This window comes from Mastacembelus armatus, chromosome 13 (assembly GCF_900324485.2).
Source record: "Mastacembelus armatus chromosome 13, fMasArm1.2, whole genome shotgun sequence".
Classification (NCBI taxonomy): domain Eukaryota; kingdom Metazoa; phylum Chordata; class Actinopteri; order Synbranchiformes; family Mastacembelidae; genus Mastacembelus; species Mastacembelus armatus.
This window is the reverse complement of record NC_046645.1, coordinates 21629165-21656967: the sequence shown is the minus strand read 5'-3', so window position 1 is coordinate 21656967 and position 27803 is coordinate 21629165. Positions and strand designations below refer to the sequence as shown.

The following is a 27803-nucleotide window of genomic DNA, read 5'->3' as shown; positions in this document are numbered from 1 at the left end:
CATACAGCATTTAGGCTATAAATTTGGCACAAATAAAAAATATATATTTTGCCTTATGTAATTGGGAAGAAACTACACTGCTGTGTAGTATTTCAGACAAAAATCAAGCAAAACACAAAAAACAAACAAACAAAAAACATGTCGGACTTAAGTACAGAGAACTTTCAATGAACAAGGCTAATAAATGGTACCATCACAACGGAAGCAAAAACATCATTACTGATGCAAATTACTTGATTATAGGGTAAACTGTGCAAATATAAGCATGCCACTGCAGCCCTCGCTTTTCCCGCTTGTATGTTACTTAGCACACTGAAGAGTGTAACATGAGGAAACACTATAGTACATTTTTAGCTCACCCAACATATAATACTGCAAAAAGGGATAGAGCATGCTGAGAAGAAAACAAGCAAGAGACTTTCTGACACTAATGGCTAATGCTAATAGAAGAGTTATAAATAAAATAATAAAAGCGCAAGCCTGTAAATGAAGCGAATGGCTTCTGCCTTGCTATTATAAGCCAGCTATCAATCTTTGCTCAAATTGCTCTATGGACAAAGTCCCTGTTTATTATTCTAGTCAGCATCCACTGTTGGGCCTTGGCAGTCTCTTGTATTATGTGTCATGGTGGAGAGCTGAGACATTTTATGCAGTGGCAAATGCTTTATTCAGTGGCACCTTTGCAGCTCTTTGTGGTGGAAAACATCTGAAATAGCAGTCCTACATGTCTACTAGCATGAGGAAGTGGTTAGTGGATCAATAAAGAGATGATCAGATGACAAGGAAAGGCATATCAGGAAGATGCTGTGACTGTGCCTCTAAGGCTCATCTGAAGCCCAGAGTCCCCTGTCATAACTGCTCATATCTGTCAGTGGGTGGGGAATGAATACCAAGCATGAATAATAGATTATCACTGATATTTTTAGGTGAGCCAAGGCCTCCAATCTCACAGCTCATCTCAGGATTCTTGATTTTACTTATTTATGGACGCATCTTCTTGTGAGAGACAGGAGTATTACTCAACCATCTATGCCTCTTCATCTGTCCAGTGAAGAACTGCAAAATGTTGAGTGGTTCTTGAAATTCAGAAAAATGTCAATGAGTGAAAAGTCATGAAGTGTGTTACAAGTACTCTTCTTACGTTTTGTATGTACAGTCTCATATAGTATTGTACCACAAGTAATTCCAAAACATAAAGATGAACACTAAATACAGTGTAGAGATAAAGTCACATTTTACTATAAACTATAAAGTAATATGAATTGTATTTACATGTATTTAGCAAATATCACAATGCCTGCATATCTCAACACACCTAATATTAACATGATTTGAGTTGCAAATTATACAAAATAAAAAAAGATCTTGCTCTAGCAACCTTTGAAATCAATTTTCCACTCATGAAAAAAGTAAGAGCTCTGTTGGACTAAAAATAGTGATGTCTGAAACCACTCCTGCCATCATTTTGAAAAAAAGTATATAACATCTCCATGCTATGAATTTTGTTTCAGTTGTCTACTGTTTTTAATATCATTGTAAACATTTTTATCACCAGAGACAAAAATTTTAAATATTGTATAGTTACTTTATACTCAGTTAATTATGATTTTATTGCTGTCTGTATTACGGAAGTAGAATAAGCAAAGATGAGAAAGATCCATAAGCATCCGTGATGCAAATAAGGTGACATAGCCTCAGAAGTGATTAAAGATGAAAAAAGAAGCAGACAAAAGAAAAGAGAGGCACAGAAATCTTATGGGACTTTGACAACCATCCTGGCTGATATAAAAGGATCTCAGATTCCACAGCTGTGGTGTCATGAGCTCTGCCTTTGGGAGTGGGCCTCAGATGGATTACAGTAAAAGTAATCACAATACATGAATATCAGATGTCTTTCTTACTCAGGAATTACTTTTTGCCACATTCTATGTTTGTCCATCATAATCTATCCATTATCCTGTTTGCTATGCACGCCACACAATTTCATGTATCCTGTCCCTCACAGAGAAATTTTGTTTTTGACTTACATTAATAATAAAAACCACTACAATTTGTGCTTGCACCTGGAATTCCATTTCTTAAAAGACAGTGACAGCTATAAGGCTAATTCAATCTGGATCACTGGTAAAGCCAATAGAAAAGTACAGAGATACAATCAAATTCAAGAATCCTGAGTGGGTGAAATAAAATGCTTGCTCATAATAAATACAGCAATTATCAGTTTAACTGATTCAACTGAATTAGCATGATCTCACAAGAAACTGATGGAGGAAATGATGATTCAGTGAAAAGAGAAATAAAGTTAATATTGATGTCAGTTTTGCCATGTCAGTTAATATTGATAGCATATCCTCTGTCATCCTTTCTGAGGAGAATAGTTGCTTTCGCCTGGCTACAGAATACCACACTGCATGGTGTCTGGTGGGAGCAATGCAAAAGTCACTCACTTGCCATCGAAGGGGTTGGCTCCTGGGACGATGTGGGTGCTGTCCCTGCCCACCAGGAAGCGTACCCGGTCATAGAAAGTCCGCAGGTTGCTCTGTGCAGAGGACATCTGTGTCTCCTGGATGATGTCCAGAGGGTCCGGGGAGCCCACACACAGAGAGGTGGTGTGACAGGTTGCCTGCAGACAGCAGTCTGGATCCATGCAGTCGACCAGGCCATCTGCAAAGGTCAAGCCAGTCACACCGACACTTTCATTAAAACAACAGCCTGTCGACACACCTGGCAAAACAAACTAAGCATGTATATTTGAGTCATTGGGTCATTATTAATTTTGACAGTTATTTTACTACATAACTGGAGAGATGGAGGACATTTGAACACTTTGAACACCTCTAGCAATGCTTGTGGTCCTCAATCTGTAATTTAGATGAAATAATATAAAACAGAAAGGGTAGTGCAATGTACTTTTCTTGGCTTAAGTGGGTCATTGGACTCCCTACCCTTGCGTTCAGGGGCCTATCTGGCCAGATGGGTGATAAAAATAAACCCTGCTGTCAGGAGTCAGTCAAATCCCCAGCACCATCCTGTCTTTGCCATTGAGAGCCCTGTGGTCCCTCCACAGTGATGGGGAGACAAACAGCCCTGCATAAATAAGAGATTCTAGTGCATAGCTCAAACCCAAAATGAGGTCTGGAAGAAAGGAAGTCACGTCTCCCAGTTGGGCTCAAGAGTTGTGCAGCCTCCTGGCTGGCTCTCTGTGTGTGCCTATCTCTGCTTGGGGCTAGTTAGAGGGCAGAGCAGGGACTTCATCCTGGGGCCAGTGCATGTTCAGGGGCTCAGGCCAGGTACTGTGTTTTAAAAACCTGTTGTCCAGGTGACTGACTAGAATCCATTCCTCATCCTTACTTACATAAGGGTACAAGTAAGTCTGGGAAACATAAAGCCGGTACAGTATACACTCAAGAACAAAGGTAGTTCATTCTGTAGTCAGGTCATGTCTATTCAAGTGTCCCTGTTGTTGCTGGACCAGTGTCAGAAGGTAATGCTCTGTGTTGTTGTGATTTTACCTCCATCGTTGTCCTTGACATCACTGCAGGCAGTTTCCATAGAGGTGTCACAGCCAGTGCCCCTCCAGCCCAGCTGGCACACACAGTACCAGCCACTGTTACCCAGAGTGCACCTACCATTTCCATTGCACAAACCAGGACAGCCCTCTGTGTAACAAAAAAGGACAAACAGAGTTGGCAGAATATAAAATAAAGCAGATTTAATGGGTAAACTACAACAATAAAACAAAAACAACAATTAAGGTTTTCTGATGACAATGAGTTGTGGCTAAACAGATCTCAGTCTAAAATCATTTTAATATTTTACACAGGCAAGGTGAGCAACAATGGCCCTCAGAAGTTGATTAATTTATACACCTTTTCTGGAGGTTGTAATTTCCCTTTGCAGTAAAATGGGTAAAAGGGATCTTCTAAATCAATATCCACTCATTACTGTAGTGGATTGGTCTCCTGTATTTGTGCTATACAGAATTTTTATACAAGTTTGGCCGGCATAATGATTATAGCATTACTTTACTACTACTGCAAAAAACAAAAAGGTCTATATCATTATTTGGTCTCTTATTTGATAAACTGTCTCCAGATTCTTCTTAGAAATTTGTACTTCATGGAAATTATATGTTTTATCATTAGGAAAAGCAGAATGCAAAACACATTTTTTTGCATGTGCTCAGGAGCACTGTGCAGGGGAGGCCTTGCTTGTGCTCACTATGTTCCCAGGTACATGACCCCAGTGGAGCTAAAAGCAGGCTGGAGCAGAATGACAGGTTAAACCATTCTTCTGTTTCTCTCTGGATAGGGCTTCACAAGGGCACAGATCACAGGACTGTCTTGTCCATTTTTCTAGAGCTATTTGGCATCTATCTACTACCTTATGATTTGTGCCCCCTCCTCACTGAAGCAGAGGCAGAGGTAGCATCTCAAAACATGCAAGTCTGACACCATTGGTGTTGTTAGCAAGCTGCCTTGATGGAGGGAATGCTAAGCTGACCCATTTTATCAGCTAAAGAGTCTAGGGTGGCTGTCTCAATGCTCTTTCATCAGACAGGGAGAACAGGAGTGGAATAAGGACAGAGCAAGAAAGGAAGTGAAATGTGTGTGGAGAAAATGGAGATGTGTATTAAAGGGAGAAATCTCAGTTGAATGAAGTAATGAGAAAGAAACAAAGAACTAGTACTTAAGTAGAGAAAAGGTAGAAGCATCAACAATAGACAACCCATATTTAGACAAAATATTCCACATTTATGTCTTATACTATAAATGGTGATTTTCCAATAAGTTTCACCACCAAAACAAAATTTTCAATTTATTGGAACAATACTGGAAAATACTGTCAATTAATATACCTAACCCTTTTCTGATTCCTTTCTGATTTCATGTTCATCGAATATAGAAACCAACTACAGCACATAAGATTCAACAGTTTCTTATTACATGGACATTTACATTTAGCCATGCTGTCTATATTTTCTGTTATGTTCAAGAACTGAATCACAAAACAGGGCAGTTTTTATAGAACTGTGAAGGGCATCCTAAGCATCTAAGTCAGTAAAAGTAAATAAAAGGAGCGACCAGCATACAGATTATTGAATAAATGAGGAATAAATTTTGGTATTAAAAATTGTTGGAAAAATATATAATCCTGTCTCAATTTGCTTCTTGCTTCCCTGAAGAAAGGGACTCACTATTGAAGGCTAATGCCATTAGAGAGTCTCTTGCCCCTAGACACGTTTGGGCATTAGCTGTCCTTTCATTGAGTAAATGGACAAAACAACTCTGGTTAGACCAGTGGAGACAGATGATTAGTAAGCTCCGAATGTTTATTACAAAGATAAATAAAGATTCGCTCTCTGTTGGCAAAAGTTCAACCTAATTGGCAGCCCTTTCAGTGAGGAGCCCCTGCAGAGCCCTGCCCAAGCCTGCCTGAAACAGCTCCAAACGTGAGGTTGCAAGTGTTCGAAGGACTCCTCTGGCAGCCACTCTCATGCCAGGTGGTCCATTACCAAGGACACACTGAGAATGAGAGAGTGTTCTGAAGGCAGAGAAGCAGGATTGCTGCAGAGCCTCCACCCCCTGCTTGTCCTGCACCAACCAGACCATGAACTCGTTTAATTAGAGAGGATGCGGCCTCAGCACCTATCAGCTCCTGCTCACAGCTGCACACTCATCCATAATGCATGGTACAGGTTATGAAGCCCTTTTCCCAACATCCCCCTATTGAGAAAGCGAGGCTGCACAAAAACCAAATATTCAGTATGTCAAGGAAGCAGCACAACTTGACTCACCAGGTGTGAAAGTGCTAAGTGGAGATTACTGTGTGACAATATGGCAAAAAGTTGATGGGAGGCGGGGATCTTTAGAATGAGTTGTCTGGGGTAACAAGAGGTGCATAGTATTTGCATATGTCAATGTAGAGGAAGGGCATGGTGTGTGTGTATGATTTGTTAATGCTGGCTGGAGATATAATGGGAGGAGGGCAAAATAGAAGGAAGGAGGAATGCCATACCTTTCACTACCTTATCCAGATAGTGAGCTTGGGAGATAAAAGACAGGACATATAAGGGAAGTTTGAACAGTGCCACTTCCATGATAAGACAGCAAGGCAAGGTGTTAGTTTACAAGAAAATAAAAAGGAAAAGTGCAGCAATAAAGCAAAATCATGCATTACAAGCAACATAACAAATGCAATCCAGTACAGAGGGACAGGGATGGAGATGCAGAACAAGTCAGGGAAGATGTGGAACACAGAGAAAAGGAAAAGAAAGAGTGAGAGAAAGAGTAAAAAAGTGATTCAGATTCAATATCTCCCCATTTATCAACTACTGGGATAAGCAGAATATCTCAGGGGAGCATTTCAAAAGCACTATGATTGATGCACACATTACCACCTTTAAATCTCTCATGCAATATCATGCAGGAGGCCAGGATGTAAGGACAAAAGGGGATTTTAATCGTGAAACATCTCTATAGCTGATAAGGTCACCAGGGGCTTTGGCAGCGTCGGTCACAAATCGGACCTCCTGTGCTCCACGACATGGGGCTTTAAGGCCAATGCAAAACTCTCAATAATGAAAATTGATTTAAATTGAAATCCTTGGCTTCTTAAGGGACGACACAGAAATATTCTTGTTGAGGGAGTGGGGATCTCAATATGGCACTTATAAAAGGCACATCAATAATGTAAGGCCAGCATATGAAACATTCACAGAGTCAGGGTCTGTACTCAAGCAGCTCAGCTCCAAGATATGCATAAGAATACTGTGAGAAAAATCATCTATATGAAAACAGAATAAAGTTTTCACCTTTAACACTAGTATTCTCAGCTTTTGTCCCATCTCTCTGCTGAGATTCAAATGTCTGGGAGTTGCAAATGTCTGTTCATTGACATAATGTGGCAATGAGGGACAAGATGGCCATTGTGTTTCCACTTCCTCTGTGATGCATCAGTGGTTGGACCATAGAGTGATAATGAATGACCTGCCATGTTGGGCCCCAACTGTCAAAAAACCAGTGGTGGATCTTTATATATACTACTCTCACAAATACTATTAATATAACGCTGGTCAATGTGGATCTTTTATTTTAAAGATATATTTCTTCTTTTTAATACATAGAAATGCATAATATTTTATGTGACTGTCACATATTTCATATTAACCTTCAACTACAACTAATGGAGAAAAATATTTCCCTCTGAAGTATATTGTAGAAAGAAAGGTATTGAAAATACAAAATAGAAATATTTCAAAATGGTATACACTGGTATGCTGGTGGAATACACGTAAAAGTAGTTAGTTAGTTTCTACCAATGAGACCAAGAAATTAAAAAAAGAAAGAAGCGAGAAGAGTAGCAGAGAAGAGTACAGATGCAGCACCAAAACACAATGAATCTTGCAAAGCAGGCATCGTATAGCATATCCTCTGGATGGTTTCCTCTAATGTCTAGAATTGGTTTGACAGTCTGGACGTGAAATCTCATTAAGCTAACTACATTAAAGCACTTGTCTTAATGAGTTTAAGTTACACTTCAACAATGAAACTGTCAAACCTTAGAGCATCTATCAACATAAAATAGCTTTATGCCATCCCTTTTGCTGTGGGCACTGAAAACGAGAGGTCAACTACTGCTTACGGTAACAGCTTGGATGTGTCTGTTGTTGCTTGTATTTACAAATTACTGCAGTCGAGAGCTCCTCATGACAAAACAAATGCTCACAACTGGAATGCCATCTTTTCAGGAAAGAAAAAACAAACAGCAAAGGCATGGAAAGCACATTTTCAGTATAAGAAGTTGCATACACTGAAAAGGTCTAGTGGCTCCTTTAAATGATTGTAACAAAAATAAAAGAGCCAACACGATCAACCAGTGAACCACTGCTGGAATACAAAACATTCAACATGAAATTACTACACAATGAAAACTCTGTTAAAACTTTTCTTTAGGTTTAAATGAGCCCCGTTTTTCAAGTGAGCTCTTAGCATTAAGTCAGGGTCTTGAAAACACAACTTTTGCAAGTGTTTACAGAAGAACAATTGTCAGTATAAACATACAGCTGAAAGTGGTGGTTGACCTGCTCACAATGACTCATATGTCAGCATTTGAAATTAATAGTAAATGGAAAGGGAGCAAAGAAAGAGATGAGGAAAAGGGTGAGGAAAATGAAAGGACACCTTAGCACATTCCCACATTAAAATGCATGAAGGCAAGCCTCAGATCCTTGAGTAAACCTGTTCATGCTTTACCAAGTTGCACAAATTCAATTAAGCATGCTTTTCCCTCTTTTCTCCAATAGGAGCCTTCCCCTCAAACCCAGCGTTTCATACACACACAGGCAGACAGACAGCCTACGCCTTTGTTGACCCCTCCAAGACTCCTTCTAAACATACTCACACATACACACACGGAGTCCCCCCACCAAACCAAAAAGTCTCTCCATCCTACCAATAGTGCAGTGTTCTCCATTCCAACCCGGACTGCATTCACATTTGCCGTCCTTGCAAGTGCCATGTTCGTTGCAGCGAGGGTGACACGCCCTCTGGTCACACCTAGTGCCCATCCAGCCATCGTCACAGCGGCAGGTGCCCGACACACAAATGCCATGGCCCCCACAGTCCGCTGCACAAATCTCTGTGGGAGATATGGACATAGAAAAAGACAAAAAAAGAGTGGGGGAAGACAGACAGAAAGGAAGGAGGGGGTGGAAGTGGGATGGAAAGGGAAGACAAGGCGGTGATGGGACAAGGCAAGGGTGAAGAAAAGACAAATCCAGGAGTTATTGTCAAGGAAAGGCGGCCACGCTCCACTACCTTGTCTGATGGCAGTTGAAAAGAAATTCCTGCACCTCATAAGAGGCAATCCTTTTTGACAATACAAATCTAATAAGTCCATTACAAAGAAACGCCATGGATTGGTGGTGGCCTTAGCAAAGTTATTCTTCTTTTTGCCATTTCTCTTCTGTCCACTCTTTGCGCCACAGAAAGTGGAAAGAGGAAAATATACACAGCTGGACTATTTTGTAGGACTGGCAACAATATCGGCACTAAAATTTTTATCAGACTTTTATTAAACTATATTAAATTTTTATATCCTTTGTTCTACATGCAGTGTTCATAGCTTTACCACATGCTCCACTATGAGCTACCGGCAGGATGGAAGGCTCCATAGAATGATTTCAAGGCATAGGATGTCAATATGCTGTTTTTATTCTACCTAGGTGCAATGTGCCAGAGGAAGAAGAGCATTCATGATATGAAGGCGACTGCCAGACAGAGCCAGAGTAAAGCTTCGCTGGCACTATTGTGTGGTTGCTGAAAGACCTCCCTGACAGGCTGTGATAGAGCCTGGGATATTACCCCCATCTCATGAACACGAGGGAGAGTACGACAAGTTGAAAGCTCAAAGAAATGAAACACTCACAGATTACTTATGAATCTCATTGAAATGTTAACCTCTTTATTAACTATTCTGTTATAAAAGAGGCTTAGCAATATGGGCAATGGCGAACAATAGCCATGTATTCCTGGCGTATTAGTCAAGTCAATTCAAATATGACCACAGGGGACCAAAGTGGAGGTAAAATCTTTTAATAAGTCAATTACTGCCTTTGCAGTACCTATTTTGTCACTGTTACAAATTAAATTGGAGTGGTATTTTCAGAAATAAACCATAACATGGCATTACCAGCTTAAAAAGCTTTAAAAAAAATATTCCTCTTCCCTGCTAATTACAGCACAGCACTTTGTTAAACTAATGCTAATTTTACATCTGACTTTTGATTTAGAAGGACAGTATGCTAGCAGAATTAGAATCAGTGCCCCTTATCACTGTACACACAGACACACAAACAAACCTGTTTATTTCACATCCTCTAATGACAGTGTTAACACAGTTAAATAAAAGGTGCTAATGAACATAATGAACATCTAGAGTGATCTCATTAACACATATGTTAGAAAAGATGCAATACTGACCGTACCAGTTTTTTTCTTAGAATTATTAGAACCCATAGTGGTCAGACAAAACAGACTCAAACTGACTGTGACTCAACTGTTCAGTTGGAACAAAGGAGAAACCTTTAACATGATAAAGATGCAATTACAGCCTGCAGGCAAACCCTCATTATCCACGGCCAGTGGAGTCCACAGTGAGATATGCCCCCATCCCCACGATGGCTGTTACCATTTGCACTAAAGGACCATGTAAACAAACTTTCCTCTGAGTGAGAGAATGACAAAAATGGCATAAAAACACACATATTAAAGGACATAAAACCTCAGGCAATCTTTTATGGCTAATAATAGTATTACTACCAAATGTGCAAACCTAGGTTGTACTCTTCCAGGTCCACATGAGAAAAAGAATTTGTGCCTTAAAATTATTGGTGATGGAGACTTAAAAAATCTTTAAAAATATATTGAAAGCCTTCCATCTTTTTAGTCCTCCTGTCTGCAAGGTTACAGGCTCCTTGCTGTACCAAGCTTACTGTTGTATTAGAACAGAGAAAGCTCTACAATGAACAGGATAAAGGAGGATAAAGAGACAACTCATCATCATTTACAGAGCTCTTTCTCTGTGAGGCAAACTCAGACTAACTGCCCATTTCCCCCAAAATCCCTGGGATTACCTAATAGGTCATTGCGTCTGGTTGGAATATAACGGGATTCATGTATCCAAGTGACTGCTGAAATAAAACTCTCATTTCAGCAAATATTTTATGAAAATACAATTCATGTTTAAATGAAAGTAGCTGAAGGCTGCACCTGTAACAACTGCCACCAAAACATAGCTGATATACTGAACATTAACATATCAGAGGCCTGTTCAAATTCAGGCATCTGAAGCTTTAATCTGCCAGGGAATAACCATAAAGCAAACAGTCTATCAGCATTCATTATATGAAAAATTAGGAAATTCTGTTTTTACAGTGAAAAGGAGTTAAACTCTGTTTCCTGAAACTTTTGCATCTCCCAACACTCCAAGCAAGGATGGATAGATAGCTACATTTGACAGCTTTTTAACAATCTGCCACTAAGTTCTCAGAGTTTTTTAGTAAAATACTAGGCTGGTGTCAGAGCTCAACCTAAATTCTGCAGGAATTTTTCATCCTTAGAGCCTCAAGCAGGTAGATTTTAGTTGTTAAACTGTATCTTATGCTCAGCTTATTCTTGTATACCAAGAGAGATCATTCCCCATGGACAAAATGAACACAAAGGAAACAATCCCCTCGAGCAGAAAAACTATAATCAGCTGTAAGCCTTGTCAGAACAAAGTCAGAACTCAAAAAAGAGCATTAACATTAGATCATGTTCTAACAATGTTCCTGTTATGCATTTCCTTCCTGTGGCTGCAACAAACCAGGTGGAGATTTAGAATGAAACCAATTGTAAAGAAATAAATTTGGAGCCAAATCAAAAAGCTTTTGGCCTTCCAACCGATCACTGATGAATAACTCTTTTAGCAACTCTTTTACAAAAATGTTTACTTGTGTGAGAGCCTTGCAGTTACCAAAGTTAAAGTGATTCAAGCAGTGAAACAAATTCTGCCAAAAAGACAAGGATGTTTTCAGAGATTATCTGACAGAGATGTCAGTTCATATTGCTACTGTGTGTTCACTTGTGTGGTAGCATATGTTAGGGTAAGAAAATATGCTGGATACTATAAAATATTTGCTAATTGTGATGATAATTGTGAAGATTTGAGGATCATTAAGTGTGATAGATGACATAATTGAGATAAGTATAATATATAAAACAAATATAAATCACCTATTTAAACAGAGTTGTAAATTAACTGTGCAACCTTCAATGGATGTATATTATTACAGAATTTGATATCTTCTTGATTACTTCATGGTTAAATAATAATTTGTTTTTATAGTACGCTTGGTTAAAATGCCAACCATTTAAGTACGAAGATCATGCATCACTTGATTAAATAAGTACATAAGTGGCCTAAATGATGTTTATACCCTGCAAAAGAAAACAAAAGAAAAAACATCCTTGTTAATTTAATATATTAACTTCTGCCAATTTGGCAATTAGAGCTAGATAAACACTCACCCAAGAAAAGTAATTCTGTCAATATTTACCCCCCTCTGAGGCAAGTACTCACCTGTAGAACAGTCATGGCCTGTCCAGTTGGGATCACAGCTGCAGGTTCCAGTATCTGCCAGGAAGGCTCCATGTCCAGAGCACTGGTCCATGCAGGAGGCCCTGGGGCTTTCACATCCTGGCCCACCCCACCCCACAAAGCAATGGCACTCTCCCTGGACACATACCCCTCGGCCTGAGCATGTTGGGTCTAGGCAGTCCACTAAAAGGATTCCAAAGAGACAATGTTAGACACACCAGTCACCTGCTGTTACCCTCTTTCAGAGGCAGTGTGGTGTCTCTATTTGAGCCTGAGTAGAATGATAAAGGCAGTGGGTTGCAGCTCGGCTCAACTGCAGCTGGCTTACTACATGAACATATAACACAGAGGAAACACATTGAAAATTATGCTGGGAATCCTATTTTCTTTAAATGTAGTGACAAGATTTACAAACAAGCCAATTAAATGGCTGGTTTTACACTGAGGCATATGGCACAAACAGGTACTGGCCATGATCCTGCTGGCACTTCATCACTACCATCATGTCATAGCAAAAAAAAATCCTGCTAAAAGAGGGAATGTGGCTTAAAAGGAGTATGTTTATCTTAAATGAAAGCCAAAATAATGAGTAGTTCACAGCTAGATAAACCAAAACTCATATTAATAGAAGTCCTGGTAAGGAAAAATGTAAACTAAGGAAGAGGGCAACATCTAGACTTCCTCTGTTGTATCTTTTTTGTATACTGTATCAGTACATTGAATAAGATGAGTTAGTGTGCACATGTCAAATTAATGCCTTCCCCTGACATGTGGTTAGATGAGCGTTCATATTCTAAGAGTTGGGGGAGCATACAATCACAACACAATCTGCATGGTACACACATATGGCCAATGGACGCCCGACAGCAACAATGTCTACCCATTGAGTGCAGTAGGCCATGCCATTGCAGCTCCCCTTTGCCATGACATAAATGGGTATAAAGGCCGTTATAGTAAGACAAACAGGATCTCTCACCCATTAGCAGATGGTTTGGGCACAAGGTACAAAGATCAGAAGCTAACTGACAAGAAACTCTCTCCTGGCAATTAATCATCGTGGCTGAAGGTCGCAAGAAAGAAAGGTAAAAATGTTAAAGGGCCCTTGTCCACATCCCCCTCCACTCCTTATGGGTAACACTCCACCCAAAATAGAATGGGGACCTATAGATGTCACAAACACCCATTTATCAAATGTCCAGGGTCCATTTTTCATCTTGAAATGAGAGCCTTCAAGAGCTGACAAATACAATGGCTCCTTCAATCTTATCTAGTCAAGCCTTATCAAGCATCATGAATGTCGAGTTCCTAATGGATTAACATCAGACATTGTGTCTGAATTTCGGACAATAAATGGACAGTTTTGAGTAACATTATGCCTTCTATCCATGAACCACCCAGGATACATACTCTGAAATGTTATGGCTATAGAGGATGCCCTGCCTTTACTACTACAGACTGTTAAATAAGCCATACCAACTTAATAGCTGTCCCCATTATGAGTATTCTGTTAAAATGTCAAGCATTAACAAGCTAAAATAGTGTGTAGACAAGCCATACTGTGCCTGATGTTATACAGTTAGGATACATTATCACGATTTATTAAAACCATCACCTTCTTCACAGTTTTCTCCTTTGTAGCCAGGGTTGCAGATACACGTTCCAACAATGCAGGTCCCATGGCTACTGCATGTGATGTCAATGCACTGGTTGGTGGGAACGTCACACTCAGAGCCCTTCCAGCCGCTGTGACACATGCAGCGACCTTTAAGGTATTGACCATTCCCACTGCATAGCACTGGACAGGCAGCTTTGAAAAGAGCAGACAGCATACATCCATTTGAATGGATCCCTCCAACCATAGCTTTAAAGAATAGTGACTGTGTGCTAAAGCCTCAATCTGACAATGGGCCTCTGACCAAATTGTTAAATGGTTTGCTTTCTGGTTTACAACATCCAGCACAAATTACCACAGATTTGACGCAAATAAAAATAAAAAAGAAGCAACAAATATCTGATATCTTCACAGTGGCTGTTGAAAATTTAAAAAGAGTTACATAAAAAATGTCAGATTATGGTGCCAGTCAACATATGTATAACAGACTGTAGTATGAGTAAAGACATAAAACAAACTATCATTCTAACACACTGCTTGAACTTTTTTTATGTAAATTGGCAAAAAAATAAATGTAGCCTCAATATAAATAATTGAGAGACAATCAAAAGCTCTCTTCCCTACCGAGTTATTCAAGAGTTCCTTTATACGTAACACAATACTCTATTAGGGGAGATAAATGTAAAAATGAATTATATGCTGAAGTACTGCATGAATAAGATCTGCCTTGTAACTGTACAATCTAAGTTGCTTTGTTCTGGTCACACGATGAATATAATTTGATCAGCAATGATACAGAGTGACTCACCTCGCCCACAGTCAGGTCCTTTGAATCCTAAAAAGCAGTGACATGTTCCAGCAACACAGTCACCGTTCCCAAAGCAGTTACTGGGACAGTTGTCAATAGAATCTGCAAGAGAGCAATCAGCAGCTTTTCTGAGTAATGTGGTTTTAAAAACTCTTTTCCTCCCACTCATTTTCTCTGACTTGATGATTATTCCTATGGTAGTGACAGTCCTGAACACAGGCTCCAAACCTGTCAACATTTCTGTTGCACTGCAAAACATTTTGAACATTACTACTCTTTAGGACAACTCACTAAAAGCATAAACAAGTTTTGATGATCTGGCCCTCTAGTAAAAGTTATCAAGCAAATAAATTCTAAGATGTTCCAAATGCAGTGATATGCATCAAACCTAATTTGACGCTTTTATGGCACACCACATTCAGGCAATTTGTAATGTCAGCAACACAGGAACATGCACTTACCCACTGCCATGGGTAAAGGTAGTGAGTCATATTTTCTTCTCGGGTCTGATTTTCAATCTTTATGTACTTGCAGAAACAATAAGTAGGCCAGGCAGACAACTTTTGCACCTTGTTCTAATATGGTTGGGCAAAATTTAAATACTATTTCACCAGACAACATTTATATTAAATAGTGTAATATAGTGTAAAGTAATAATATTTTTAAATTATTTTCAACAAGTGCCTGACCTTTTTCTAAAAATACCTGCATAGAAATACACGTGTTCTCTAAGAAACATGTACACTAACAATAGAAATAATGCTGTGTTTTGTATTATAATGTTTACATTTTGTATGCACTTGAGTATGACTATGTGGCTTTATCACTTCATCTTTCTTTGTGTCCCAACAAAATACTTCCATCTTTTCCTGCAGAATACTGACCCTTCGAACTAAATAAAATAAATTGGCAGAATATATATTATTACTACCAAGTCTTGACACTTGGTTTTATTAGAAATAAGTGTGACCACTGATCTCCGAGGTATTCGACTGCAGCAGAATTGTGAAACATGATGCTCACCGAATTAAACCTGAAATGGTGCTGAAAAATATTCAGTCTTGTCCATTGCCTTCAGGCAGCAGAAGCTCTGAGGCAAAACTTATTGAACAAAGAATCTCTTGTGCTTCACAAAGGGCTAGAAATGTGAGCCATGGATTCAGCTTCCCTTTACCCTGGAGAGTCAATCATCACTGAGGATGCAGTGCAAGACAGAGAGAAAAGACAAAGCGAGAGCGGGAGAAAGAGACAGAGACAGACCAGAGATACAGTGAAAAAGAGAGGGGGAAGGCAGTGAGTAGAGAAATGCTGCTGATGTTTTCTGTGCTGCAGGCTTACCTTTGCCATGTTGGGTTAGTGAAGGGATGCAAGGGAGACTAGCCTCAGGTGTGGTGGAGGCAAGTCAGCATTTTGATGTGGTTTAGAACATCCAACTACAGTAGGAGGCCTTGGCTTTTTTCCTTAAAGCTAGGAAAAGCAGCAGTGCGTGTGTGTGTGTGGGTGTGGTAGGAAAGCCATGGGTGCATACTGTACTTGCCATAAGAAATTCCTCCAAGAAGTACAATTATGCAGGATGAATTCCTGGTGTGAATAATTTAGCTCAAATATATAAAGGTGAAAAAAAAAAACTAACTGGAGCTGAATTTATTGTTCACCTAGGAAGGCACTGAAAGTGCCAACTTAAATTGCTATCCACTGATGGGCAACTATTCCACATTAATGTGCCTCTAATTAAGGTTATCTTATCTTTATCTATCATGGGTATTTCTTTAGCGAACAACAAACCAAGCATGTTTAATTGAGCAATTGTGAACTGCAATCCTTCCATTGTGAATGCTGACACAGTTTAGTAGACTACATACTTCCCATGTCTACTGCATGTGTTTCCTCTGAGAGCAAAGAAGCGAGGCCATGAATATCCCTTAGCCACACACTCGACATAGGCCAACACATAAATCATGACTTCAAGCAGAGCTTCATTGAAATGCATTACCTTTCATATCAGGGGAGCTAACTATTGTGTGAGCCTCTCCAGCCTGTAAGGACAGAGTAGCATGCTGTAGGCAGGTTTAATCAGCACCTAGCTATGCTCTCAGAGGATGTTCAGGAGAACCTTTGAATGATGGGTGGTTGTGTACAGATAGAGTCTCCACTATACAGTGAGATGGACTATAAAAGTAAGACATGCACATGTGCTGGGTCTTGGATTCACACCCCTGTATACGAAGCCATGTTTGAGTTGAAGCATGTCTGGCACCAGGCAGCAGGGACAAATGGCTTCATTCTCCAGAGGGCTGTGATACAAAACATTCAGCAGGACACATTTCATATTGCCATGAATGCACAGCCAAGTAATGAGGAGTAACCCAGATTAAAAACAGGAATGCTCCATCCCGCCAGATGTATTATGGCACAGCTACGTGCAACAAGAAAACCCGTCGTTTAATACTTGTGAAGAGCACAAGATGATGTAACTGATAGTAAAATAAGACATTTTTTCTAACCAAAACTGTCAAACACACTAAAATAATTTTACTGTTAGTGTCTTATAAATAATGCTGCTTGTATCTCTCAGTGTGCCTATTCTGGATATTGTTCACATATATTTCTATACCTGGGCTGCTCTATTTGAAGGTCAACTCCATTCTTTCACAGCTCAATACAATTCAGGCAGTTGGTGAGATTCAATTTCTGCTGAAGGGCACTTAACTGGTGACCCATTTTAGAAAGGGCCCTCTGCCTCCCTCTGAACTCCTGTGGGCAGATCAGCTCAGATACAAATGAACACACACAGAATTCTAGTTCTGACTAACTGTGCTCCACCCCATCCTATCCCCATCCGTCGCACAGAATGTCTTATTTGGATGTGTTTTCTCTGATGCAAACTATAGGATGTCTTTATACATATCCAGTGAAGAAGAAAGAAGCAAAAGTAAACATGTTGCCCTGACTCCCCTTCCTTGTGTCATATCATATATTCACTATTGAATTACAGCTGTTCTTGGCACAACAGGGGGGGCAAAGTGCATCTCTTGCCTGTCTCCGTTTGGTGTTACATTGGTGTTGAGGACAGCTTCTCATCGATCTGCTGCCTGGCACAGCCCCTGTCACAGATGGACTCTGGCCCAGGAGCTTTTAATTAAAGAGCATGTGAGAACAGCTCCCAGCTGCCATCCCTGTGAAAGTCGACACCTCGGGCCCTCTCACACCTTGCTTGATACAGCAGTGCTAATCAAAGGCACTTTAGGGAGAACAAAGAGCAATGCACAAAACAAAATCACCTCCACAAAGAAAGACGTATGTCTGAAACACAGCTGTGTGCCTCACAGTTAGTTGGAGGAGACAAATATCTTCCGTACTTTGATATATGGAAAGTAGATGGAAATTGGAGCAATTCATGATCAGAAATGGCACTAGCAGGAGGGTACAATCATACTTTGAATTGTATGCAAATGGTTCCCAGAAGCTGGACCCCTGATTCGCTCAGAAGACACTCAGGCTAATGAGGATATTATGATCTCTCAATGCACTACTCAGGGGCATGGCAGGATAGCACTGATGTCCTGATTTTTCTAATATTCAACTTCACCTTGATTAACCTGCACTTTCCTTGGCTATTGAAATCTACCACAAACTGTCTCTGACTTATGCCCTAAGTCAAACTTGTTTGCTGTGCAGTGTTCCTGGTTGGTAAAATATAGATTATGTGGATTGGTATTACAGGTTTCAGCAGCAGGCCTTGCCCAGCTCACTCACCTATGGCAGTGGTGAGGAAGGACACAGTTTCAGTTTCTTTTCCGTCATTGTAAATGGCCAGGTGCCAGATGCCTGAGTCCATGTACTGGATAAAGCCGGTGTCATGTGTGGTGATGGGTAAAAGGCCCCGCTGCAGAGCCACAGGCCCCTCTAGACCATGAATGTCCTGGGCAAGGAGCCGCCGCCCATCCAAAAGCTCCACAAAGTCAAACTGCAGACAGAAACACATAAAGTGAGAAAGACTGATGGATGGACCGCAGACATGCCATTAGAGTGACACATGAGACATGAGAGCTTTCTGTTCTCTTTATAGAGGAACATCATTTGGCCTGCATGAATAACTCATCATTCCAAATCTTGGCACATTATGGCTGGATAGGCAGTGATAATTTCATAGTGCACATATCTGTTTAAAATTATTAAAGTGAAAAAAGGGATAATAGGCAAAATAAAGTTCGTGTTTACCCAATAACATCTGCAATGACGTGCTTCATATCAGAGTAACTCAATGAATACCAATGAGATGGGATTTCATTTTCATCTACATAAGGAATGGAATCTTACTCATCTGCTACTCTGTGTAATCAAATTCCACTGTAGATTATTTTCTTTAAAGTAAATATAGAGGAAGGCGATATGATCATTTGACTGAAAAATAAATCACACTGGACATTAATGCAAACAAATATTACGCTATGAAGAATTTGTTGAAATACAGTTACATTTACTGCTGAAATCTAATGTCTGTGAACCAGCCAGATGTGATTAATAACATGATATATCTGATCCTGTGTAGCACATAGATAGTAAATTAGTGCAAAGAAAAATCTTCCTTTCTTGGCCCCTAAACCCTGTACTTTTGTGTGATTCATTGATGATAGTGAACCTGAAAGAAATTTACCATAAATCCTTTCTGCAACAAAGAAAGTGATTCATAATACAATAGAGAGCTATATGAATTGGTTTGTATGCATGACGTGATCCTACATGGTTAGATAGATTTTTTTAAACAATATTCCAATTTATATTCTGTGACAGAAGAACAATAGATAAAGAAGCTGAATCCTTACTCTATGCAGACATACATAATCGTAAATTGTTTCACACAGCATCACATTTACAAAACAGAATTTGTTAAAACATAAAACAATGAAACATGCCTACTTAACGTGCTCAAAACATCTGGCCTTCAAGCTGTCCTTCCATACAACTAATGAGCACAACAGAACATAACAGAAATACTGTAGTAACAAATTAATGGGTGGCTGTAACATTCAAATATTTCCCACCTGTGTGTGTGATGGAGGTAGGCCTCTCCTTCCATAGATTCCTACTAAGGCATCTTTGCTCAGGGACACATTAAATTTCAGGTACATTGGATGATCAATGAAGACCTGGGACCTCCAGAAGATACCAGGAGGAATCTGCTGTGCAACCTTGCGCCCCACGTCAATCTCACCCATATCTATATAGCTGTCATCTGGGAACAAGCTGTCCAATTTGCCTGCATTGGACACAAAGCAAATTGGTCAAAGATGTCACATCATTAATCCAGCATGTGGAGGGCGAAGGTAGTCAGTCTGCTGAAGCACGAAAGTCTGACCATATCACAGATATTCAATCACATTGCTGACAGCCAGAGAAAATATATAATGAATGACCCCTCTGACCACTGTCAGCTGTTCCACTCTGATCAGATTGGTCTGGTCCTAAAACATGTCCTGATGTGCTATATATTGGCTGTACTAAAAGGGCAATTAAAAAACTGCTTTAATTTAAAAAACAAAACATGACATCCTACTATTAAATTATGTTAAGGAGGCCTGCCCAAAGTAAGTTATTGTATGTATTTTCTGAACACTGCTTATAAATGAAAATAAATCCAAAATAAAGAGTGAAGAAAGATTATTACCAAACATATGGTGTGAAAATTGTAAAGAAAATACTGTGATAAAATACAGTTACAACTGAAGTAAGAGTAATAAAGTGAAAATTGTAATTACGGTAGAGAGGGATCTCCAATGCAAGTACTTGCTCAGGTGCTAGCACATTCACAGCCAAAAATTGTTCATATGGTCTATAATACAACTTATATTGGACTCTGTGGAAATGGAAACATCTGCTTGCCCATGTAGATGAGCTAATTTCAGCTGTGATGTCTACTAAAGCAGACGTCCATACAAACTACCCCCAGGACTTAGGAGCAGACACGGCTTTAGGTTACACGTGGCACAGCAGATGGCAGTCTTCTCAAAAATCCATCACTGGCAATGGGTTTTATCAGAATAGACAGGACACACTCCCTGTCCCCCAGATCTAAGCTTTACATAATGCAACAACACATTGGCTCATTTTCTATGTATTGGGGTGTATGTATTTATGCAGCACATTAATGGGATACTCATAAGGCTTGTTTCAATAAATCATAAACTGAGACCTATTCCAATGGGTCTCATGGTTAAATAAATGTTGATCTGCAAGCTCATGCTTTAAGACTATCAAAACTGTACACATCACCTTGATAAAACATATAGTTCATCACCGTTTTTGGTGACAGCATTACAGAATAAGACCTATTTTTAAAACGATGGCTATTGATTTCCTATCAGCAACAGCTGCGATGCAGGGTCTAAACTCAGCTGTAGTTATGCTTGTTGTTAGCTAAACACCCTTTCTGCTGTCTGGTAAATGAAAAAGACAACTCCTGGATTCATCTATATGGTAATGACCCCATCTTCTACCTATTGTAGTCTGCCAGTGGCAAATCACATGGTTAAGTCAGGCCCATTTATTTGAGAATGGAATACAGCAAACTTTCCTCAAGTCAAGCAGTTGGTACCGAGGGGTGAACACATGCTTTCTTTGGCTGCCAGGAAAGGCAGCCGAGGCTAGGAGATGAAAGGATCACATCCGTTCTGAAGGGGACAGAGTGGCTAATCCTCCTCCAGCCCCCGGGTACTCATTCCCATAAGCTGTCCCATTTTCTCCCTCCAGGAACAAATAACACTTTCCCAGTTACAACAACTTTCACAGGATTACAATTCGGATCTCGTTGCATGCCACGGAGAAGAGACAAGATAATGGGAAACTAGATGACAAAGTAGTAACAAACTAGACTTTCAAAATGTCATCTGTAAACTTTAAGATTTGGAAAACTTTACTTCCGTCTGAAGTGATTTGGGTTCAACAGTCAGTTGAGAATAATGTAAATCATGCTGAAGAAAACAATAAATGTATTATTTTGGGATAAAAACAGATTATATTTATGTAATAGAAATAAACTGTTTTTATAAAAATTGCACTTACTGTCATCTTTTCCCTTGCGATCAGGTAATTCCAAGCCTGTGTTTCCTAGTGGTGGCAAGCTCAGGTCAGTAGGAAACGGTAAGCCACTTGTATTGTCCTCCGACAGCTGGTACATCTGTCTCTGCATGGGTTGCAGGTGCCAGTTTAATCCAAAAAGGTGCATGGCTGAAATATTAAACATAAAACAATTTCAGAATTGATTTTCATTAAGATGGCTTTACATGCATTTTTTCTAAGCAAAACAAAAAAAAAAAAACAAAGCAAAAAAAAAAAAAAAAAAACTGTACCATATAAAATAAATAGTAACCCCCAAAGCTGTCAGGGAACTATTGGATCGTTTCCAAAGGTGACAGCTGTGAGATGGGGGAACAGGAAGTGAATTCCAAAGAATAAAGAACAATACATGGTTTAATGGTTAATGGCACTTTTCCAAAAGTGCTGAGCAATAACATCAGAAGATGAATGCTATCCTGACCAGAGAACATCTATCTCACCATCCCAACCTCAGTTGGCACCTTTCATTTCCCCTACAAAACTAGGGACCAAAAGGAAATAAGACATTTGCAGAAAGACACCGGGGGTGTTTCAGTGTGAACACAGTAGAATGAAGCATGCTAATCTTTTACAAGGTGAAAAAAAAAAAAATCCTTTGGAACAATAGCAGTAGAGTGCAAGAAAGAGGAGGAGGGGCTGACGATGACAGATCACCAATAAAAGAGTGGACAAGACAAGCTTAGCAAGGCAAAAGCCACCTTGGAAGTCAGCAGTCAGCAGAAAAGGCCCAGAAACTCAATACAGGCATTTTATCGGTTTGTTGGTTCTCTTAGGCTCCTCAAGTAAATAACCATGCAATTCAATTATAAAGACTGAAATTATCTGACAGTATGGACTAAAGCTGGTAGTTAAGACCTCTCCAGTCTTCTCAGTGTTGTTCTCTGTAAATGTGTTTTCATTTCTGCCTTTATAAGAGAATACACCATTTAATGTCACCAATTAGGCTTTCAGTGACTGTTTAGACAACAGAAACCATGAATCCTTTGCAAGCATGACATCATTATTGGAAAACATAGAAAAAATGATTTGTTAGTCTTAATACCACTATAATACAAGTATAATACAGTATAACAAGTTATAATAACAAATTTTAAACATAAATACATCATTTAATCACACCTACATTCTATTTTTTTTTTTGGTTCAAAATCACTGTAGCTGTATATCTGTATTTTCCATTTAGGTAAACTTGCTGTCACCAAATGAACAAAATCAAAAGGGGGTTTTCACGCTCTTTTCAGCAATGTGATGCTGAAATTAGATGTTTGTCAGATAAAGTGCTGTTATTGCTCAGCACTTTATCTTCACAGCAAAAATAAATAAATAAATACATGAATACTGGAGTGGACACACTGATTTGTGGTCCTAAACAGTGTAACAGACCAGAGATTAGAGTAAAAATGCTTTGTCAACAGTCAAATACCAGTCTGAAGAACCTAAGTTGCTTCATTAAGCCATGGATTAAAACTGGAAATGAATGGAACCTGGACCAATCTCAGACATATCAGAAAACATCACCTGCACATTTCCTCCTTTTATATCTTTGTAAGTCAATTAGCATTAACTTTTAACTTTTTTTTTTTTAATGGAGGTCTACAACACATTCAAAGAACACCTCATATTTTCATAATAGTGGATAAACAGAACTACATGCTTACTGAAATGTTTAGATAGATTTGTGATTAAAGAAAGGTTGGAAATAGTGTGATGACCAGGGCAAATACAATACAAACGTTTCCCAAGGTGACAGAAGTTCAACTACAACACCAGCATCTGGTCTGTGCCTCTCCAACGCCTGCGGAAGTGACTGTGTTAGTGGAGGACAACCAGTGAAGAGACAGATGGTTTTATTTGTCATTTTGTAAGCTCCACAAAGACATTCCTTTTGATCTGTAGCTCTGCACTGACTGGTGAAATGGAAAGGAGTCAGCATATGCTGCTGACAGAACTATCAGAAAGTCACCAGGCAGGGTGTCGGTCCAAGTGTCCTAGTAATCACGTCTTTGTGAGCCTCGCTCTTCATCCCATCCACCCCTGAGGCCTCTAATGGAAAATGGTTCAAGAGGCCCCCCCTCCCATCCTTCCACAGATTTACTTCAGTGCCTTCTTGGTATCTGTGATATGCAGAGCATTGGACCTAAGCCAGTGAAGAGCCTCCTGATTTTGTTTTGCTTGGTTTTCAAACTTTGCAACATTGTGAAATGACACTCAAAGAAAACTGCAATTGCCCATAAAATGAAGACAGGTTGTAGGAATAACAAGGTTCTTCTAATGAGACAGCCACTAGCAGATGTGTCTGTGTTCCAGTGATGTCACTGACCTGTCAAGAGTACTGCAATTCTTAGCATTGCCCATTTTGTCCTTAGCATGTTGTGCCCTCCTTTCGTTTAAGTCTTGGCTGGAAGTTTGGCCACACTATACGCCAATTAGCAAACAGAGGTACTGTAGTAGAAGACTTCTTGGCTAGTCTGAGGAGGTCAGTGCTTATTGCTATGGGTCATCTGCCAACATTCCTGTGCTTCTCTCCTCTGATCTAAGGAGCACTTTCCAACTAATGCATACTTCAAGGGAAGCTATGACAAGCAGAACCTTTTTTTCTCATCTTGGTGGTCAAATCATTAAACACTGTGAGCACTGACAGTATGTATCTTGAGGTATTTCAAAAACTGTCTCTTGGACTGTAAAATGTTTTAACAATATTACTATTTAATTTCCTTAAAAATTCTTGAACAAAGCTTTAATTAACAGGTATACCTTTCCTGCACTGGCAGTCTTTGCCGTAAATCAAATTTCAAATTTTCAGGTGAGACGTTGAGAGAAGAACATGTATCCCATTGTGACTTCTTTCTAGAACTATATTATTTCAGGAAACACAGCACAGACGGACTCATGTCAAATATGAGTTTCAAACATCAACAATTTACAATACATACTCCACAATGTATTGCTGTGAGCCCTGTAATGTCCGGGTTTAGAGCCAATTTATTTAGTTTCTTCAGATTTGAGCAAATAGAAGTCTGATGTAAATTAATTAGTTCAATATCCATGTTGTGATAAATTATAAAAATGAAAGATTTCTATGTAAACAGTTACAAAAATGTAATGTGTTTCTATCTGTTGTTAATTTATGCTTTATTTAATAATAATACATGAATGCAGTGATTGCCGTGATAATGCTGTACTCCAGCAGTGCATCTGCATGCCTGGAGTTTGAATGCAGCATTCACAATAAATAATGTATGGTGAAATGAAATTAAAGAAGTGGCAGTTTGACTGTAAGCATTGGTCACCAAAGCATTTCATTGCAATGATACTTAACCATTTTGTAGTTGACTGCTTTTGGTCATTATATAAAGATTATTTATGAGTAATTTAACATTTATATGAAAAGCAGTAGGGTGTTTCCCTAAGCATAATCATTGCAACAATCTACAACTACAACAATCCAGATCTAAATACTGCAAATATCACACTTGGATGAAAATCCAAATCAAACAAAGCACTACATTTCTATAGTACTGGAGAAAAAGCAAACATGTCAAATCTGTTTTGCAGACAGGCCTTTCCTGGACTGTATGATCATGCAAAGAAAACATTTCTGGGGCCCAACCTCTTTGTCCTTGGTTAGATACCCGGTGTGAATGTAACTGAACACAGGAGGATACTGATGACCTTAAAATGAGGAACATGTAACAAATGTGCTAATGAGCAAGCAACCACAGAGCAACTAGTACCATCTTATACCCCCAACCTTTTCAGACCTCAGAATGTGCCAATTTACAAAAGAGTGACATAATAAAACCATGCAGCAAGTCAAAACATCTGTCAGGAGGAATAATTAGGTTCATTAGACATATCACCCAGAGTTCCCAATTAAAGGCCTCAGTAATTAATTGCACTTGAAATTAAATGTATTTTTTCATCAGCCTTTAATTAAATATGGTCCTCATTCCTGATTGGAAATTTCAATTTGAGGGAGAGGTTTGGTCTCCAACACGTTTACTGGAGGTGCATTGGGAGATGGTCTGAGTTTTTCAGGTATAATTACACACTGTGATTAAGCACTATCAGGCTGATTGGGCTCTGGCTTTTGGCCAGGTCACAAGCAGTAGAGATACATACTGTATCGCTGCTTCTATGACTAAACCACGGTGCTGATGCAAGAAAGAAGCCAAGCCAGAACATTGTCACATCCACCATCACTGATTAAAAATGGCTGGATATGTAGAAAATCACCATACGCACCAACCAGCTGATTCCCTTTTTAATCCAGCACTGTTCTGAATTTCAAATGAAACTGTTTAAATGGCTATAGTGACAAAGAATGAATAATCAGATTTTAGTTCATTTGGCCTCAAGGAGAAGTGGAGACGATAGCTTTCAGGATTGTTACAACATAATGCATATCTATGACAAACGTCTTCAATGAGGAATTAATTTATCTCACTGATGAAGGCCATGCAGAAGGATCTGGCTGCTCTTTCATTGACTTCATGCAAATGAACTACAGTGTTCTCACCATCCCACTAATGTCACAATTTCTTTTTCTGTACAAGACTCGATTCAACACTGTAACCATTTATATGTTAAACAGGTATTCAAAGCCAATCAGATGTATAATACATGGTAAAATGTATTATATAGACGTATGTATCAAACCCTTATTTGAATTTGTAATAACAGAAGAGGCAGAACTTTCATAATTGAATCATAAGGTAAAGATAGTGTTTCCATATGGATCACCACATCCTTGGAACAATCTTATCTTAATCTGTTATCTGGTTTATTGTCACCCGCACTTCCAATTTCATAGCACAAATTCAGTCAACAAACGGTTTATTCCAAACCTCCACACCTTTTGATAGTGATTCCATTCCATCTCTATTTAACATATTGGGAACACTGGTTTTAGCAATCATTTTTATTAAAAAAGAAAAACACCTGTCACTCATAAAGTGTTTATGTTTACGTTACTTGCAGAGCAACAGCTTGCATGCATAGAGTAAATGAAAAGATAATAAGAAAATAACCTAGGTTGTAGCATGTCTAGCATGCTCAGTGATAGCCAACATTGTTGAACCAACCAGAAAGAAAACAACATAAATAAGAACTGAGAGCTGTAAAATAGCTTAATATGTGGTCTCTGTGAAATATAAAGAAACAGCATCAAGAATCATCTAGCATCCACTTACAGGTATTTTGAACTTTCCTTTTTAATTTTTCATATTTTCGTCTGTATCAAAAGCTTCTGCTGACTGTTAACTAGTGAAATGTGCAGTTTTCTGTGTAGATTACACAGTCTCTTATTTATGACACAGATAGAGATAAGACTGTAATTTCAGATGTGAATATCATTGCCATACAGTATGACAGCTGTCAAAAAGAGTAGAGCTGATTTAATAGCATAACTCATATGCCGATAGCCCTAACCCACCTGGGACCTGGGTATGCTGGTTAGGGAATCTTAAATCAAATAAGATGAATATTCTAAATGTGCAGCCTTCTCTTGTGCGATGCTGGATGTCTTTTTAATTCTTTCTCTACCTGACCTATTCACAAGAGTAAGAAACTGGATAACCCATCTCTGCAGATTCATTCAACCCAATCTGAATGATAATGTTATTTCAGGTGTGTGAATGAGGAGTCCCTATATACTTATGCTGATATAAGACACAGAGTGCAGATTCTGCACTATTAAAACGCATGACTGAGGGAACACAATAGAACATGGATCTTTCTGCCTCTGCAGTCAAGTGAGGGGTGGGGCTGTGGGCAGATAGAAAGAGGTTTCCATCCTGGTGTGTAGGAGCATCAGAGGTGACTCACCAATGAAGTAGGCCAACAAGAACAGCAGTGTTACTGAGATGAGAATGGCACTGAGAGCAGCACATTTCCAGTTGCAGTGCTTATACGGTTTCTTCAGGCTGAAGGCAGGTCGAGAGAATGTGTTTCGAGGCAGAGGGCGTGGGGGAGGGGAGTACACCGTGCTGGAGGTCAAAGGGTACCCTGGTGATGTTGTGCAATACATTGGTGATGTTCCACCAGGTTTAAACAGGAAGTGCCTGGCAAAAAAACACATTTACTTAGTCTGAACAGAAACATTTATTTTTCTCAGTGCTGTCGATT

The 27803-nt window shown here is 39.3% G+C and overlaps 1 protein-coding gene across 2 annotated transcripts in view; it reads right to left on the bottom strand.

The window, feature by feature from the left end:
• The window catches only part of tenm4 (teneurin transmembrane protein 4), a 138611-nt gene that overhangs the window by 43122 nt on the left and 67686 nt on the right, over positions 1 to 27803 (bottom strand). For both annotated transcript variants that reach the window (XM_026293025.1, XM_026293035.1), the window contains 10 exons: positions 27504 to 27739; positions 21624 to 21788; positions 19607 to 19821; positions 18318 to 18528; positions 14562 to 14663; positions 13754 to 13948; positions 12124 to 12324; positions 8455 to 8640; positions 3513 to 3659; positions 2448 to 2664 (listed from right to left, as the gene is read on the bottom strand). In XM_026293025.1, coding sequence (XP_026148810.1) covers positions 2448 to 2664; positions 3513 to 3659; positions 8455 to 8640; positions 12124 to 12324; positions 13754 to 13948; positions 14562 to 14663; positions 18318 to 18528; positions 19607 to 19821; positions 21624 to 21788; positions 27504 to 27739 — 1875 coding nt within the window. The remainder of the gene's footprint in view (positions 1 to 2447; positions 2665 to 3512; positions 3660 to 8454; positions 8641 to 12123; positions 12325 to 13753; positions 13949 to 14561; positions 14664 to 18317; positions 18529 to 19606; positions 19822 to 21623; positions 21789 to 27503; positions 27740 to 27803) is intronic.